The 17,756-nt window shown below is 38.9% G+C and overlaps 1 protein-coding gene across 1 annotated transcript; it reads right to left on the bottom strand.

Moving 5' to 3' along the window:
- Positions 1 to 1,448: 1,448 nt before the first annotated feature.
- On the bottom strand, positions 1,449 to 4,187 carry LOC127658234 (POU domain, class 3, transcription factor 1). The gene has a single exon (XM_052147419.1). It carries the CDS (start codon positions 4,171 to 4,173, stop codon positions 3,067 to 3,069), a length of 1,107 nt encoding a protein of 368 aa, XP_052003379.1. The 5' UTR covers positions 4,174 to 4,187; the 3' UTR covers positions 1,449 to 3,066.
- Between the last annotated feature and the right edge of the window lie 13,569 nt (positions 4,188 to 17,756).

Here is a 17,756-nt window from a genome sequence, read left to right as displayed (position 1 = left end):
AACGAATGGAAGAAAACAGTCTATATTCAATGAGAACTTCTAAAATGGGAAAAGTACATGAGCCTACATGAAAACCCAAGACACCTTATATAAATATAAATCACAACATATATTAGGCCTATAACTGGTTATTTTTTTTAACTCACTATCTATTTGACAAAAGGCAATTTAAAAAAAAAAAAATTACTTTTCACGCCACAAAAACAAATGATATCTCATTTTAATCGGTTATTTCATATGAGTGCTTTTATTTTCGAGGAGCGTGTTTCTGATCTGTCCCAATTCTTTCTTAAAACATTTTTAAATTAAAAGAATTACAGCAAACTATAACTATTAATAAGAGTTTTAATTTGGAGCCAACCTGTCATGCACTAAAATGACCATAAGAATAAAGAAGAACTCTCTTAGACTAAGAATTTTGATTGGCGAGTCACTGATTGGCAAAACAAACATTCACATACAGCTAATTACATCGGTTAAATTCATATATCGGTTATATTTACATAAAGCCTACTAATTAGGCAACATGTTTTCTCTTAGAATTGAGTAGAGACTTTTGATATTTGGTGTTGAGATGCATTTGCATGCTCTGTTCGATTTAGAAAGTTATTATGGTTAAATGGCTTGGAATTTTTCTCGTGTTCCAAAGTAAAGAAAAAATATATATATTTTAGAACATTAATATAATTCTATTTAATTTGTTAACAACGACTATGCATGGTAGGTTTTTAAAAATATAATAATTAAATTGGTTAGTAGGACCTGGTGCTAGTATTAGTCCACAACGTTTCTGTTAGACTCTAACAGTATCCTATATGTAGGCTAACCTATATATTTGTATGCTGATGATGTAGGATAACGTGACGTGCGCCGTCTTTGTTTATAAATTATCTCAAGCTTTATCCTAATTTAATCTGTAACTGAACTTTGCTTGATAAATAATGACGTGTCAATAACGGTTAAACGGATTTTCAACAGCATTTCTAACATTGTTGGCGTTGTGGTAAATCTAATTTAAATATTGTTTAAAATAAGTTTTGGCGTTTTGAAGCAATGCTAAAAAACAAACAAACAAAAACATTTTGACATGGTTGTTCACCGGTTAATGAAGTGTTTTCTTGTGTGTAGGCTATCTGAAACATTCCGGGGGCAAATTATTTTACGTTTATTTCCTTATATATACATATACATAAAGTATCAAAGCATCGGTTACATAATGCTGCATTGAATTGAGCACATAACCAATCTGAACGCTTCAGGTCGCAACAAACATCTAATATGTTTTGTTGTTGTTGTTTAATTTTTACGAATGGTGCTGGAAAATTATTTCTTTCACCATCGTTTGCATGGATGTGTGCATGAATAAAGACAGAAGCCGTATACTTGTAGGCCTATATATGTTTTATGTAAGTAATAAAATATTACTATAACATAAATATAAACGTGACTTTGCAGTCAACATTTCGCAATCAACATACAAACAATGTAGTAACAAAACATTTGTAATCCACTGCAACAAGAAAGAAAGAAAGAAAAAAAAGCTCCAAACACACTTAAGAAATAAATATATAGATATATAAATGGTCATAAATGAAATATTAAAATATATTCTTGGAATTAGTAAGTGTACAAAACTGCCCGTAAAACAAAAAAATAAAATAAAAATAAAAACGAACCCAAAACAAATACATATGTTTACATATTCGACATATTTACATATTGGAAATTATCCTGACAATTATTCATTTAAAATCTTTTCTCTTGTATTTTATTTTTATTTTTATTAATTTTTATTTATTTTTTTTTGGAAAAGGTTGATATTCACACTGTTTCAAATAACACTGCAGAAATGAACACCTGCTATTCAATGAAAAATGCCAGACCTTGAGAAACGACACGAAACGTAGAACGCTATCAGCCTCCCATTTTTACCCCAATCTTGAAAAGAAGTTCCAAAGACACCCCTAATTCACTATAATATCGACTACTTGTATCTGTGTCCAAAATCATGAGTAGGATGCAAAATGTAATGAACATAAACTAACAGCACAACTGATTTGGAGAGTGTCAAAACTTAGCCAATAGTCAAGAAGAACCAAGAGTACAGCACGATATTTGGGCATTGAAAATTACCTGAGATATTTCTTTCTGTTTTTGACACATCACTCTCATTGAAGCAGACTTGCTGGAATAGTGCCGATTCAAAATTACTCTACACTGGAAAAGAATCTGTAAACATGTAAAGCGTTAATGGCGTACCTCGGACAAAAATACTTGAATAATCAAGAGATAAAATAATATTAATAAATCAATAACAAGTGCCTCATGCAAAGAGGGAAAAATGAACCCAGAAACCAGAATTTTGTTTCAGACAGTGTATTCCACGTTGCCGTTTTAACGTCTTTACATCTTTAGACGATATCAGGTGCTAAGGAGTGGTAACTGTAAACAGTTGGTGCACTTGTTTGAATGAGAGGTTTTCACCAAGTGCCTTTTTCATCAAGAATTTCATCTGTCTGTCAGTCAGTCTTAAATTAAGGTGAAATATCCGACAGACAGTTTTGCACTTAATGTTAGATTTTAACGTTAAAACATCCCAAATAAAGCATCGCAAATAATATCAGATAAATAATTGTAATAATTATTCTGGTTAATCGCTTTAATAAAAGAAGCATCACTGTCCACTCTCCTTTGTTGATTTACATTAGACAAACAGCAAGACAGGCGAACCCATCCTTGGAGACCGGGAGACATAGCCCTTTTTGTGGCTTATAGCTCCCTTTGATCGGAGGTGAAATAGTCGACTTTTTCCAGAATGGCACAAATGATCTTTCGTAAACATATGTACTGATTTAATAAATGCACATGAAACTGATTCAGTAATGAATGCATTTTTAAGTTATTGAGAATTATTGACGTCCCATTATGCTGCTGTTGCATCTCCGGTCACTGCCAACGAACTCTTCCCAAACTTTCTGTCTCTTATATCTTGGGATAACAAAGGGGGATAAACAAAATCCATTGTCCGCTTCTCTTTTCAAACAATGACACTGTTTATGATAGCAGTCACTGGACAGGACTCTGTAGTGTGTGGTGAAGAGGGGGTGTCTCCGCTTGTGAGTATACGTCCTCCATGGTCGGATGAGGGACCCCCAGTGGTGTCATTCTTTTCTCTTTCTGTCGTCTGTTGCAAAACCATACACGCACAACCTCTTTTTCCAGCTGCAGAGAGCCAGCTAAACTGGTGATTTCGTGGGCGGAGGGCTTGGGGCACTTTAAGAAATGGTTTTCCAATGCCCCTTTCACTCCTACTTCGATGGAGGTCCTCTTCTTGCGTTTCCGACCCTGTGCTGCAATTTTGTCCAAATTCGTGGGGCTGCCGGTGTTCGAATCTGTCTCCTCGAGCCATTTGTTTAGCAGAGGTTTAAGTTTGCACATGTTCTTGAAACTGAGTTGAAGAGCCTCGAATCTACAGATGGTGGTCTGGGAAAAGACGTTTCCGTAAAGGGTGCCTAGCGCTAAGCCCACGTCCGCCTGCGTAAAACCAAGTTTGATGCGCCTTTGCTTGAACTGTTTGGCGAACTGCTCCAGGTCGTCAGAGCTGGGCGCGTCCTCGTCCGAGTGGTCCTGGTGGTGGCTGAACGGCTGCTGAGGAGACTCCATCTGGTTGTCATGGCTACCCGCGTCGTCGTGGAGCGGGTCCCGCAAGCCATGGTGAAGTGAAGGCTGTGGGCTTAACATAGTGTAGCCCGTCTGAGAGTACACCAGCGACTGGTGACCGTTGGAGGCGGGAGAGAGTGGGGATAAGTGGTGCGTTGTGGTCGGTGCCCATGATCCATGGTGGCTGTTCTGCGTTGCCTGGTGGACCAAGTGCGATCTGTGATAGCCGTTCCCCAGGTCTTCTCTGCTCTGAACGCTTGCTTTGTTGTGCTCCGGTTGTCCGATGTGGGTGCCGCTGGTCCAGTCGGTGTTGGAGGTTGGCAGCCACTGATGGTGCGTCAGGCTCATCGGATGTCCCGTGTTGGTCGCTAGCCCTTGTAAGTACTCGTGGTGCATCATTTTCTGCACCTCTCTGTAAGTCGTTCCCTGATGCATCCTGTCCGAATCCGGATGCATTAGTGGGTTTGAAGGCAATGAGTTATTCCGCGGAATATACTGAGCTGTTGTCGCCATGGCTCCGAATTAGAAAACTGACAGACACTTCGGAGATCTTTGAGCTTTAGAGCCAAAAACGCAACAACCTGCTCTGGGAGGTCTTAGGGAAGAGCTAGGACACGCCTCCTCTTCGCGTGCATTGGTTCCTCGCAGACTACAGCCCACCAGGTTTCCACATTAGCTCTCGCAGGCCGCTTGGTTGGCCGTCGGGCGCCGTGATCCCAGTTACTCGCAATTGGCCGCTTTACTTACACTTTCTCCTTTCTTCTCCTCTCCCTAGTCACTAGTCATGTCAGCGTGTGCAGGAAAACCGTAGGAAGTTGCTGGGCTTTGAGGGTTGTTTTGCAAATAACCACGTGGGGGAGTCTGGTACTCTTTTTGGTGGGGAGAAAGAATGCCCCTTAACCGCCTTTCATTACCTCCGTCTGCAACTGTACCGCTCCTCTTTCAAGTAGATTAGGATTCTAAAGTAGGCTATTTCAGGAACCACCCACGAGAAAGATGAAGATCAGCTATATTAAAAGAATGATTTTGTGTGGGGTTATTAAGTGTAATGCAAATGCACAATTATTAAGTTTATTATTTGAGTCTCACACATATGCACAATTCCACACTCATGAATAGAATGAATAAAACATATAGAAATACAGTCCGCCCACAATATCAGACAATCTTCATCAGCAGTGTAAAAATAAAACACCACACAGTTACAGTCACCTTAGTGAATACATGACTGCCTATATCATTACAGTATATATTTATGCTACTTATACTGTACGCAACTGAAGCAGCCTATTTCATGTTTTCGTGCTTTTGGCATATTTTGACTACAATTCCTCAAATATTGCTCGAGTTTTATTTATTTTTCTTCTTGCCTTTTGTTCATCAAACCTATTTTTCAGCTAATTAATTTTTACAACCGTTACACAAACATAAAAAGTCCACGTGGTGTGTTGATCATTTTTTTACTCGAAGATTTTTCTTAACAGCAACTTCCAGATAAATCCAGTGTTTCTCCCTTCTGGCCTCCTCCGTACTCGTTCTCGGCTGATCTGATTATTTTTCCCTTCACGTTTTGTCCCAATAGCAAATTACCAATTCTATGAATTGCAAAGCAGCCTCGGAGACGCTGAGGGGTAGAGAGGGGGAGATGCGAAGATTGAAAGGGATCTTTGCAAACACAATCACGTTCTTAAATGGAAATGTGGGGCTTTAAACAAATCTTACATCTCTTCTGTTCCAGTCGTCTAAAACTCCGCAATCAGGCACACGTTCGACAACAGCTTTTTAGAAGATTTTTTTTTGTATCACTTCTATTTAAATTATTTACCTCAATGTAATTTTTTTAGTTCTCGTTCGTGTTTGTGTGCTTGTCTTGCTCTTATTGGGGTGTTTTCAGTGGCTTTTGAGAGGAAATGTGCCGTTACATTTGGAGAATTCAAGGCGTCATCCCAAAACGCTTCTCTGTGGTAAGTTTTCACACTACTTTTCCTATCCGTCCATCTGCACGAGCTTTGCGCGTTCATGGAAGTGTCATCTAAATTATATTCTTGGGGTCACAAGTGCTCGTCACCACTCTGTCAAAGGCGTGGTTATGTAAAGCCACCATTTATTTATTTATTTATTTATTTATTTATTTATTTATGTATTTATTTATCACATGTCTGGTTTACACAAAAAAGGTTTCACATTTTGTACTTATTATTTATTTTTATTTTTTTTAAAGAGTAGCTGATTTTAACATGCATTTTATACCGGATAAAACAATATCTGTTGAGCAGTTTAATATTATTTACTGAGGTGTTATATCAGAAAAAATACAAGGATCTATCTTCTTAAGAATCTTTAAGTCCAAGGGTGTTCATGGAGTTTAACAACAACGTTTATGTCCCACTCCAAACTAATCTAATAGTGCTTGTCATCAAAATGCGTAACTTTAAATCGGTTTTAGGCGTTCTATAGAATTATTCCCACTTCTTTAACGTTCGAATATATTCCCTGAATTTCTAAACAACTGTCATATTTACGTCGACTGTTTCTTAATAATGTAAACATGTGATAGTTCAGCTTCCGAGAGAAGATTACAGAGTCAATGGACTATCTACATACTGTACTTTAACCGTGACCTCGGGTGAAAATGATGTGAGCCACGCACAATATCAAAGTTATTGTTATCTAGGATTGTCATCTAAATAGTGCCATATTGCTGAATACGATTCGGTACCCGACACTTCTTCAAGAGCCGCAGTTAATGAGGATGCTTCGCTGTGCTTTTGCTCTCATTCGGAAGTCTATTAAAAGAGCGGTCATTTCTGCCCAGAGATCTTCGTCACAGTAGCAGCACAGTCAAACTCTTGTGTTTCCTTCGAAGAAAGTGGTTCGAAATGTGCCCAGATGCTTCCTTTTTTTCTCCGCAAAGAATATGGCCTTATGTGGAGCGAGGTGAATTTTTCCTGGGATGCACGAGGTTGCTATGGAGAGCGGTTTGAAAGGATCACACTGATCCGTCAGATGAATGATTTGCCATACAGGAAAAGACAAATAATAGCCCTTGTTTTGCAAGATGGCAATGAAAGACAGTAGGGAACAAATGTGGTCTTTGAGTAGCATTTCCAAGTCAGGATGTTCTATATTTGGTCACAAAAGTTGAACTTGTATTTATCTGTGCCATGTTTCAACTCTGTTAATTATCTATTGGTTATAACTTAATTTTTGCCAGCCTGCTTTGAATTGTAATACTTCATATTATCTTTCTGAAGATTCCAAATGTTCCATTATATAACATTTATGAAAAATATTAAATATGTATAATAAAAAAAAGTAATATTCTATTTTAAAATTGTTTCTTTTATTTACAGTAATATTTGTGTATTTACATATTTACATATAAAAATCCACTGGCCTGGTTTCTAAGGTCTAGTCTTCTTTTCTCAAGATCCCATGCGTCTGTAGTCACGTGCTTTATTCTGCACAAGGGACCCCCTACACTTGACTATAATTAGAGTCTGGTCGGTCAAACCCTCTATTAACCATAGGCCTTGAATTGCGCAGGAGAAAGAGTTCAGAAAACAGCAAACAGTAGGCAATATAACCTTATCTGTGGATGTCAGTGCTGAAACAATTCATATGCAATTTCATTATCAAAGAGGTTAAAAAGTTTGATAGTTTTCATTTAGCATGGTAGCATGAGCATTATGTGGAAATTCAATAATAAATATATATATATATATATATATATATATATATATATATATATATATATATATATATATATATATATATATATATATATATATATAAATAAACGCACTTTATATCATACAATATAGCTATATATATAAAGACGATTTCACCAAACTTATAAAGTTAAAATAAGGCTAAATGCGATGCTTCGATTGTTTTTATTTTTTGGTCCAGTTAAGCTTCCAGTAATTTCTCACTGTTGATAATTTCTACTCAGACTTGCTTAGTGTAGCACAAAACCTTCAATCAATCAATAAATCATCACGATATCGAAAACAATGGATCGTGTTAAAGACCATTATTCGCGTTTCAATGACGTCAGCTAGTATGGGTATTAGATTATCAAATAAATAGATTACGTTGATAGGGGTATGCTTTGAAAAAAAATGTCTCAGTGTATTTAGAATTGATAATAAAAAAGATGCATTATAGTATGCTACATAAACCAGGACAAATGACACATTATTTATGATATATAATATAATTTGGTGTCTATAATGAAAGAGGTATGGCAATTTTAATGAAAAAATAATGAGCTAGAGAAGTTGGATTTGACAAACACTTCTAACGCTTTTAAAAACTTTAAATAGATGACAGAAATACTCAAACACTTTTCTAATTCTTACCCGACACCAGTAGCTACAATACTGACACCCAGACTCAAATTTAAATCAGTGCTTATAATTAAGGATTCACTCCACTTGATATTCACCTCTCTTACAGTTACCCGTTTGTTATTCACCGGTTCGGTTTGACAGACATGCGTAATGGGTACACGCGCTTCCTGAATAGCCAGGAATTTACAGACACATCCTGCGCTTTTTCAGGTACCTGTTTCTTTCTTTTTTGGTTAATGAACGCGGGCGATTCCGCAGGCATCCCGAGGGAATGAAGAGGGAATGTTTTCCTTTCTGTAAAAGGTGTGGGCTATCTCTCTCCAACTCTCGACTTATCTTTGGGCTAATTAGGCGGGGTCCTGACGATGCACACATGAATATTCAAGAAAAGTACCAGCGCACAATTAGCAATGGAAAGAGCTCCTAACTTCAATCACTTGCCAGTGCAAAGAGATAAGGGTACACTTTCCTCATATTCAGAGAGAACTATTGTGTCGTGATAAGCCACTTATTTTTTTATTTATTTTTTTACATGAATTATGATAAAAAGACCAACCTGACATTTTTACTCAGCTAATTCTATGCGGAGTGATTTTGTAATGGATGGCATCCCTATTTATAAACGATTAACAGCATTTATGAGGATTTTTAGATATAGAAAGGTCCAGAAGTGCATTTAGAGGCAGTCTAGTATTTGTAGACTTATATATATCTTAAAACAAAATTCTTACAATATCCTAGAAAGTTATTATTTTTAATCAAACTAGGGCCTTTTGGATAGCAGACACTGCATTTGATTGCTTTAACTGAAATTAATATGAAATTAACTTTGTGTGCATTTTGAGAATGTTGAGGCTGCATTAGTCTTGTAATGGTAATCTTACAGCCCAGTTTTAAACTTGAACTCGTTGGTCATTTTCTTGTTTTCTTCAAGTAAAAAAATCTTTCAGCAAATTGTGACAAAACCGATTCATATAAAACTAGTATGTCATTACTATGATTTCATTTTTTGCTATTTACTGTACCAAGGATTAACTTCTTTTCTTTTGAAAAGCAGGTCTTCTCAGCAATCACAGTTTTTTTTGTTTTTTTACAAAAAGTTTGGTGACTTAACCTGCGTTGCTGTCAGTTCTGTCTGCTAAGGCCTCAATCCTTTGCTTTGAATTCAAGGTGATCTTTATCCTGCCCCCTTCTGGGTGTGCATTTGCCACTTGCTTCCATAAAGATGCGTTTTTGTATGTATATATGTGTGGAGGGAAACAGGGAGCTTTTGGAGTGGGGTTGCTTGTGAGATAAGCAGTGGAATTTGTGCCATCTGAATATGGATGGCAGCCAGACCCTTGGTAAGCAGCTGATAGAGTGGTAAACAGCTTGTGGGCTGAAGGTGTTAGAAGCATGCTCCTGAATACATTGGGCCTCTCTTCCACTGTCTGCCTGTACAATGGTCAATCAAATCAACGTCACTTTCCCCCAATCCATGTGATGCAGTGGGTTTGTGATGTTGGACAAGCCACCACTGCACCCATCCACTCACTTATCAACTGCTGACATGTTCTGGCTTAATAGATGATTGCATTAACCAATGCTTTTAGTTTACTTTTACTTGATATCAAATTGTTCTGTTACTTAAAGTTCAAGAATCTAATTCGGAATCATACACTCCAATTCAATTATTTGTTTCTAGAACTTTTCAGTAATTAAGTTCTTGACATGTGGCTTTCTTGCTTTAGTCTAGGATCTCTTTTTGTCTTCTTATTAAAATACACTCATCACTTTATAACTTTCAAAGTCTTTATCAGACATATGATGCTTAACAGAAAAGTCATTTACATTGACATACATTCAGCTATGAATATGTTTGATAATGTAAGATTCTCAGTTTCATGATATTTCTAGCTATTATAATGTACATTATCTGACAATCTGGTAACCTTCTAAATTGTTTGATGACTTATCAATGTCAAAACATTTTTATAAAGTGTAACCATGATATTTGTATAGATTTATGTTTATAATTATACTCAGCTTGATGCTGATCGAGTTTCATCATCTCTCTTGACAGGACTAATGGAGCCGAAAGCTGATGATGATGATAGAGAAAACATATTGCAAACATAATTTGGCTTCTGTGGAAGCAGATCCAGAGATCGAAGAGGTGATGTACATCACATTATTTTACAAAATGTAAATTTTTCTTTTTTCATTACAGAATTATTTCCCCTATACTTAAAGTATAACACAATTAAGTGTAATTATCCAAGATTTAAAGTTTTAGATACAGAACTAATTTACATCAGATTCAATTCAAGCCACATAATACTTCTACTAGAATTTCTATGATTTGGGACACTATTTCTTTATTACTATATCTAGATTATTTAAAGATTGAAAATCAAATTTTAATTCAACCTTATGTAAAGCATTTAATAATTATTCAGTCACTTAAATATTTAAAGATTGATTTGGCAAACCTTTGTGGATTTCTTCATGTAAACTGTCTGTTGCAGTTGAGTATTTCAAGACCGGTCTGTCTTCCCTGGTGGCAGCCACCGTGAGGCAAAGCCAGCATAAAGCCTGCAGAGTTCCATGTGTCAGCGCACACTCAAGAGAGCATCTAGACTAGAGGCCCTCACAAAAAGTTATTAATGAGTTGCTTCTTTTTAATTAGATAGTAATTCATGTTAATGCATGCCTAATTAACCCAAATCGTTCCCTTTGGTCATTCTGTGGAGTTCCACTGTTTACTCATTCTGTCTGTTTTTCCAGCTTTTGTGTTTTATTAGGCTCAAAGGGGCCTGAAAGGACTGAGCGACTTGCTATAGATACATCTGATGAGTCCAGTTAAAGAAACAATAACATTTGCTTGAAGGGTCATTTGGGTATGAATAGCACTGTGTGATATCAAGAAGACTTTAGAGAGGTCATTGAACAGGGTTGAAGATACTGTATTCCTTGCAGGTTTAGTAACAGATGCATTGGGATCACCAAGATATGTTCACACTGAACTTTTAGCCACAGGGTTATGTACATGCAAAACACTCAAGATTTGTCCTGATGTGTGTTTATGAGGGCGGCCCCATCCAGTGACTGTCTAAGAGGAAGGTATGGGCTAATTTGAGCTTCAGCCAAAAAGGGGACACGACCAGACGCCAAGTCCTCCTGTCTCAATGTCGTCAGTGGTCAAGCACTCACCGGCAGACTGAATTAAATTAGGCTGCTTTTAATTGAGGATTGACCGGTCTGAGAGCAGCTGGCACTTGGGTCAGTCAAGATAGCAAAGCCCGAATCCCCCAGGCCCCAGCGGCAATTTCAGCCCTGCAGGTACTGGAATGGAAATGGAGGGCGAGAACTCGAGAGCATGCTGGGCATGCATGGCTGATGATTAGTAATAAGAGTTTATAGGAAGGATTAGATGAGATTTGGCTTGTTTGCTTGAGTGGAAAGTGTAACAGCACAACAGGCCCGCACACACACAAAGCAAAGCAAAAAACGGGAGCCTGTTCAGTGCCGGAGTTTGTGTTGTAGACTGTAGGGTAAATCAGCTTAAAGCTTGCACCTCGCTGAAAATCTCCTCAATCGCCCAGTCGATGCAATTAATCGCTTCATTAAGTAACAATCTTCACGCCGATACACTATACCAACTGTGTTTTGGCAACCGTGCGACGTATAGCTCCTCTTTTCTTTATGCTTTCTCTTTTTTCACTCCTTTTACCCACCCTAATACTCTTCTTTATCTTTTTCTTCCATACTCCCTTTCTTTCCCCTTCTTTAAACAGCATTGCAAAAGCCGACTCGGCTGTTTTAGCACAAACAGGCACACTTTTCTCTCGGCAAGCAGGTCAGAGCATTCCGCTAACATTTGTTATCTGTAATCCTGCAGGTCCTCCGCACAAAATGAGCATAGTAAACTCTTGCAAAGCCCTAATCCCTCCATTTCTTTTAGATGCACTTTTTTTCTCCTTTCTTTTCTCGTTTTTTTATTTTCCATCTATGGGGTGGGAAAGTCGTTTTTTAGAGGAGGCATCTCCGATTGCGGCACTTTTTTTTGAGGTCTTATGAATTACAAATCTTCTTTTCCTCATCCCATCTACTATCATTTACAACCCATTTCTGGCAATTAAAAAGTGGTGCCTTAGGAATTTTTTTAATGCTCTCCAATGTTGATAAATCATTTCAGTTCACCACTAGCTGGAAAAGCCGCCCATGCTTTTATGACAGGCTTTGTTGATTTGCCTTAACCTTCAGTGTGTGGTTCGCAGTAGTCGTGATGGACAATCACACTCTATAATTCATACTTTACACATGTATGGTCAGGTTCATTGTGCTGTTGATTCAGCTCACTACCATACAGGAGATGTGTAAAAAAACTTTTTTTCATTTGCCATCACCCTCAGTTTTCTATGCACTGATCTGATTTGAGTTTGATACTATGCAAATTCTGCATATGAAAGCTCTCGTACGTTTCTGGCATATTTTGTCTTGGTCATGCACACACATGTAGTGAGTGAAACTGTGTGTGTGTAGTATGGTGAGTAATAGCAGAGCTCAGTGGAAGGCTATAGTGTTGACAGCATGGTAAACGATGCAGCCTGCCTACTGCAGCAGCAACCCTGCTAATCACACACACCACATGATAATGAGAGAAACCCCTGTCCTCAAACACACACACACACACACACACACACACACACACACACACACACACACACACACACACACACTGGACTAACCACTGCAAGCACACACAAACTCTCCCTCTCACAGACACTGACCCATACTTCTACAGACAAATGGAAGACATAATGGTAGCCGGAGGCAGTGCACAGTGCTTCACTCTCTCTCTCTAACACTCTCTAAGCAAGCACATCTCTATCTCTTTATTCTCTTCATACACATACACACACAGCCAGCTTTCTGTTGTAAGAGTTGCATGCCCTCGATGCAAGCTTTGTTTTTGAAAGCTGTTGTAAAGTGCATAATAGACATTTCACACAAGCATGTACACACAGCCTATTACACAGGACATACACAGGCAATAAAAAAAGGAAGGATGCAAAAACTTTGCCTGGTGGACATTACGGGTGCAGGATTTTGAGTGATTATGAGAGAGGACGGTTTAGGGGAGTGGTTGATTATTCCCATGTGCCCATTGCTATACTTGCAATATAATGTGACAAATGTAGAGTTTTGTGATGCTACACCACTACTTAGCTCGCAAAAGCAACATTATTTTGACATTAGCCAAGGTTCTGTCTCGCTACTGAAAACTGTAGTTAATAATGTCCCTACATTTAGTTAGTTACTCCCCAAAACTGGTCAAGCCCCACAGATTGAACAATTGTTAGAGATAAGTCAAATATCAAGATCAGCTAAACATAGACTAAAAACAAACCAGAAAACCAAAGTGTGGAGGAAATATTACATGGCAATTTGTTCGGGTTCATGTGCAGATTTCCTGTGCATTACCGATGATTACCACTGGTATAAGTTAGGATATTTCCTGGCGAACGTGCACCCGAAGGAGTGGGGATGTGCAAATGGATTACTTCATTTAAGTGAGGTGACACTTCACACACTCTTAAATTCACACATCTTCTTTGTATCTTGCAGGGCAGCATGCCTGGTTAAGACAGCAGGATGCAGAGGGAACAGGTGTGGTGCCTGTAAGTCCTTTATGTACCATATGTTCACAGGTAAGGCCATGGGGCATGATGTCACAAAAGTGTCACATCCGAACACCTTTCTCTCTCTCTCTCTCTCTCTCTCTCTCTCTCTCTCTCTCTCACACACACACACACACACACTGGTTTTTGTATAGATTTGTAGAAAATGTATAGATGTCTCTAGAATTATTTGCATTCATCATATTATTTATGCAGTTCATTTTTTTTGTTTTTTTAGTTTTGCCATATTTAATTTGTGAGGAGAATGAAAATGAGGCTGTGAGGAATACAGTCATACTTTTGTTTAAATTGGTGTTAATGGTTCAGCTGACGAAACAGGGAAAACGTTCAGCATACAAAAGCTCCAGAAAACAAGAAAAAAAAAATGTGAGGACCTTTATATACATGAAAATGAAAAGACGGTAATGGCGAAACGTACTTCACGCAAGTACGCAAACTCAGACGCGGCCCCTTGTACATTACATGCGCTCTTGTGTTGCTCTGGCGGTTACAAACCTCGGACCACATGAGGGTAATACATTTCTTAGGCATGGCCACGACACCAGTGCTGCGTCTGAAAGCAGGAAAATGCTGCCTTCGGGGGCAGGATGAAAATAAGGTGCTTTTCAAACTGTTCGGAGACAAGTTTCTTAAGGAGTTTCATTCATTGAAAACAGCTGTCAGTTAAGCTATTACCTGATTAGGCAGCAAGTCAGCTGCCTTCATTTTCGGATGCAGCCCGGATGTGGTAGATGAGACGATAGTTGAGAAAAAACAAGTTCATTTGAATGGACTAGGGACAAAAAGTTCTGTATTTTTTCCAAAAGTTTAAACTCAAATTGCTGCCCGAGTTTGCCATGACAGTTGTTGATTGAAAGAAGAAAATCCGCTCAAGTGCCCCTTGCGGCAATGTTGAGAATGCAGCGGGTACTTGCATTGTGTTATGAATTGAGCACTGACACATTTCACAACACAACAACACATGAAATCAAGCTTGTGTAGCAAGGTGCGTCTGTGTTCAACTACTTGCGTAGAGTACGTTTGGGCCCAGGGGCAGACTGGGAAGAGAAATCGGCCTGGGATTTTACATAGAAACTGGCCCAAAAGTTGTTGAGCAGGGGGATGTCGCTGTCATAATGTGGTGGCCCATTTCAGCTTATCGCGACCCATTCGGCCCCGTTTCCTGGCCCACCAGGAAAAATCCTGAACCTCCCAATGCCCAGTCTGCACCTGTTTGAGCCTTTAACCTGCCTGTACATCGCAGCCTCTTTTCCATTCCTGTCAAAAATTAAATACAGCACTACTATGAATAAGGTCTGTTAAAGGTTTTTTCAAAGACAATGACTGGCATTATTTGTACAAAATTTTGAAGAAACTGAAGAAATTTCCTAAAAATAATAAAAAAGTGAAACGTGTGTTCTGTGAAAGTGTATTTTTTGTATGTCACTTGCTACATGCTACCTCATTTAGCAGTCCTGACCAGCTGGGCCAGTCTCCTTGGTGCCGCGCTCAAGTACACTTTAGTTTATGGATCGCCCTTAACTGGTTTGAGCTTGTGCCCTTTATGCTGCAAGACTAGATCATTAACCCTTTAAGTGTGGGTAGTAAAATAGTTAAAAATCTCTCTTGGCCAATGAGCAAGTGAGTTTGTTTTGTCAATCATGTGAAAGCCATTTAGGATTTGACCCACTGACACTCTTATAGGCTGCATTTCCTTTGAGTATACATACAGTTGGCTGTGAACACACTCTCACACTCTTTCCTCAAGTTGCAAGGCACATAAACTGGCACCAGTGCTGGTATTCCAAATGCACAGAGAAAACTGTTACATCAGTCCTTCCATAGAAACATTATCAAATGGTTATACTTTAGCGTCCACTATATTTCCAGATGTACACGAGGAAGCATTGCTTTTCATAGACAGACACACAGTGTCATATTTAAACTGTAACTGAAGTTTGAACAAAGACAACATTTCTTGGATGGCAATGTACGAGTGGTACTCACACCTTCACCAAACAATTGCACATGCAAACACATATACACACTCACTCCCTCTTACCAAAACTGAGAGGAGTGGAAACCGTTCCTGCTCTGATGAAAGCGCCTCTCTGATCGAGACGACAACAAAGGGCTCGGCCGCCTGTGTTTGGAAAAGCTTCCCCTTTCTTCTCTCCTTCCTCTTCTCTCCTCTCTGATCTCTCCCTCTCTATATCTTCCTCTGCCCAATGCAACTCTCTCTGGCAGGGCCCACTCAGCTCTTCGTTAGGGTGGCGATACAATCAGGAGACCAGATTAAAAATCAGTCTGCGTCCTTGTCGAAGGCGGCCAGGATGGCACACTTTGATGTCTCTCCGCAAATTTGAAATTCATATGTTGTCACACTTCATTTTATTCTGCCCTTCTTTTTCTTCATTCTTCCCCATATTTGGGGGGGATCAATCTTTAGTCGAACACATGTACTGCATAAAAACATTGCAGTTGAGAAGATGTAAAAACTGCTACCGCTCGTGCCTTTCTTTTATTTTTCCTGTTTTTACATCTGGTGGGTGGGAAGAAATAATCATTTAATTCGCTTTGATTGAAGGAGGTGTGATGGGGATGCTGAGGTTTGGAGGGATGACAGTGTAGAGGACAGAGAGTTCAGAGGAAAAGAGGGGAGACGGGGGTTTACACTTTAATGACACTTCAAAACCTATGTGCCAAGACTGAACTATAAGCGCTATCTGAAAACTGACTAGCATATACATGCCCTCTTTTAGAGTCCCCTGTGAAACAAAAACAGCTACAAACAATGCCAACAGCTAACAAGTCCTTCTATTTCTTAAAAAAACGTATAAAAAAGAGAGAATGCCAGCTAAAGTAATCGCATTCGCCTATGAGGAAAAACATCAATTTACAGCAATTCAATACAAAGGGCAAATTCACTGCAGTTGGACTTTAGATCAATGTGACTGATAATTATTCACCTCAGTGGTATTGGATTCCGCATTCTTATGCACCTATCCCTGAACTGTTAGCAGCAAAACAGGAAAATGCATCATACAACTTCAATGACCTCCCAAGACAGTAATAAATGGGCCAGACGGCTGGGCTGATGATTGCATATATGATTTGGAGGGGGTTGTCCTGCCAGTTGCGGCAACCCAAGCTTTGTCATCAATCTCGAGGATATCATGAGCCCCTCTACACTTCTAGAGCCCCAATACCCAGGCAATGGCGATACACCCTCTACTTCGTGCTCTGCTCTATCCGTAAAACCTCTCCCCCAGCATCCCTTCTCTCCTCTTCACGACAAATGGGTTTTAATAAAAGCTGACAGAGTGATGAAATTAAAAGAGTGAACTGTGGCCTAAAAATGCTGCACCTTCTGAATTACAGTACATATCTCAGTACCTTTGCCCTTAGTTCACCAGCATTGTATTACATCACCATTGCTGTAATATTATTCAACTCCAGGCCATATTCATGATGTCTCAGTTGTTGTTGTTCTGATACACATCTGAAGAGATGCACAACGCCTGTGCATTTTCTCTTAACCTAATACGATCTGCCTTCCTCAATCTTATCAGCTGGCACTGAGCCAATTTCCAAAGCTGCCTCATTACAGCAGTGATGGTGTAGAGAGGGGGATGAGAAGGTGGTGGGTAATGAGAACAAGTGTGCGTCTTTCTAAGGGAAAAGTCCCATAAGCACTAACTGACACAGTCTTAATCTGGGATGTCACCCATTTCAGGAAAAGCATGCTGTAAATTGTTGTATCTCATACACAATGCTAAATTAATTCTGATGGTCTTATTTTGGAGGGGAGAAAGGGGTCTTAGGGCTCTGGCCAATACTGCCACCATGAAGGATATGTTCTATAACAGAAGAGCCATAATTATTTTGGTAAGACTCAACACTATTAAAGCCCCATTTACACCTGGTATTAAGATGTGTTTTGGGTGATATATTTGAAATGGGCGAACACTGGAGGCAAAAGATGGTTTTGAGATTTGTCCACTTCAACCTTTGGTCGTATGGGTCAGAAACAGAGGTGGGTAGTAAAGCGCTACATTTACTCCATTACATTTACTTG

This window comes from Xyrauchen texanus, chromosome 17, assembly GCF_025860055.1.
Source record: "Xyrauchen texanus isolate HMW12.3.18 chromosome 17, RBS_HiC_50CHRs, whole genome shotgun sequence".
NCBI classification, from domain to species: Eukaryota; Metazoa; Chordata; class Actinopteri; order Cypriniformes; family Catostomidae; genus Xyrauchen; species Xyrauchen texanus.
Note: the sequence above shows the minus strand (reverse complement) of the source record. Positions and strands in the feature narration are given on the sequence as shown.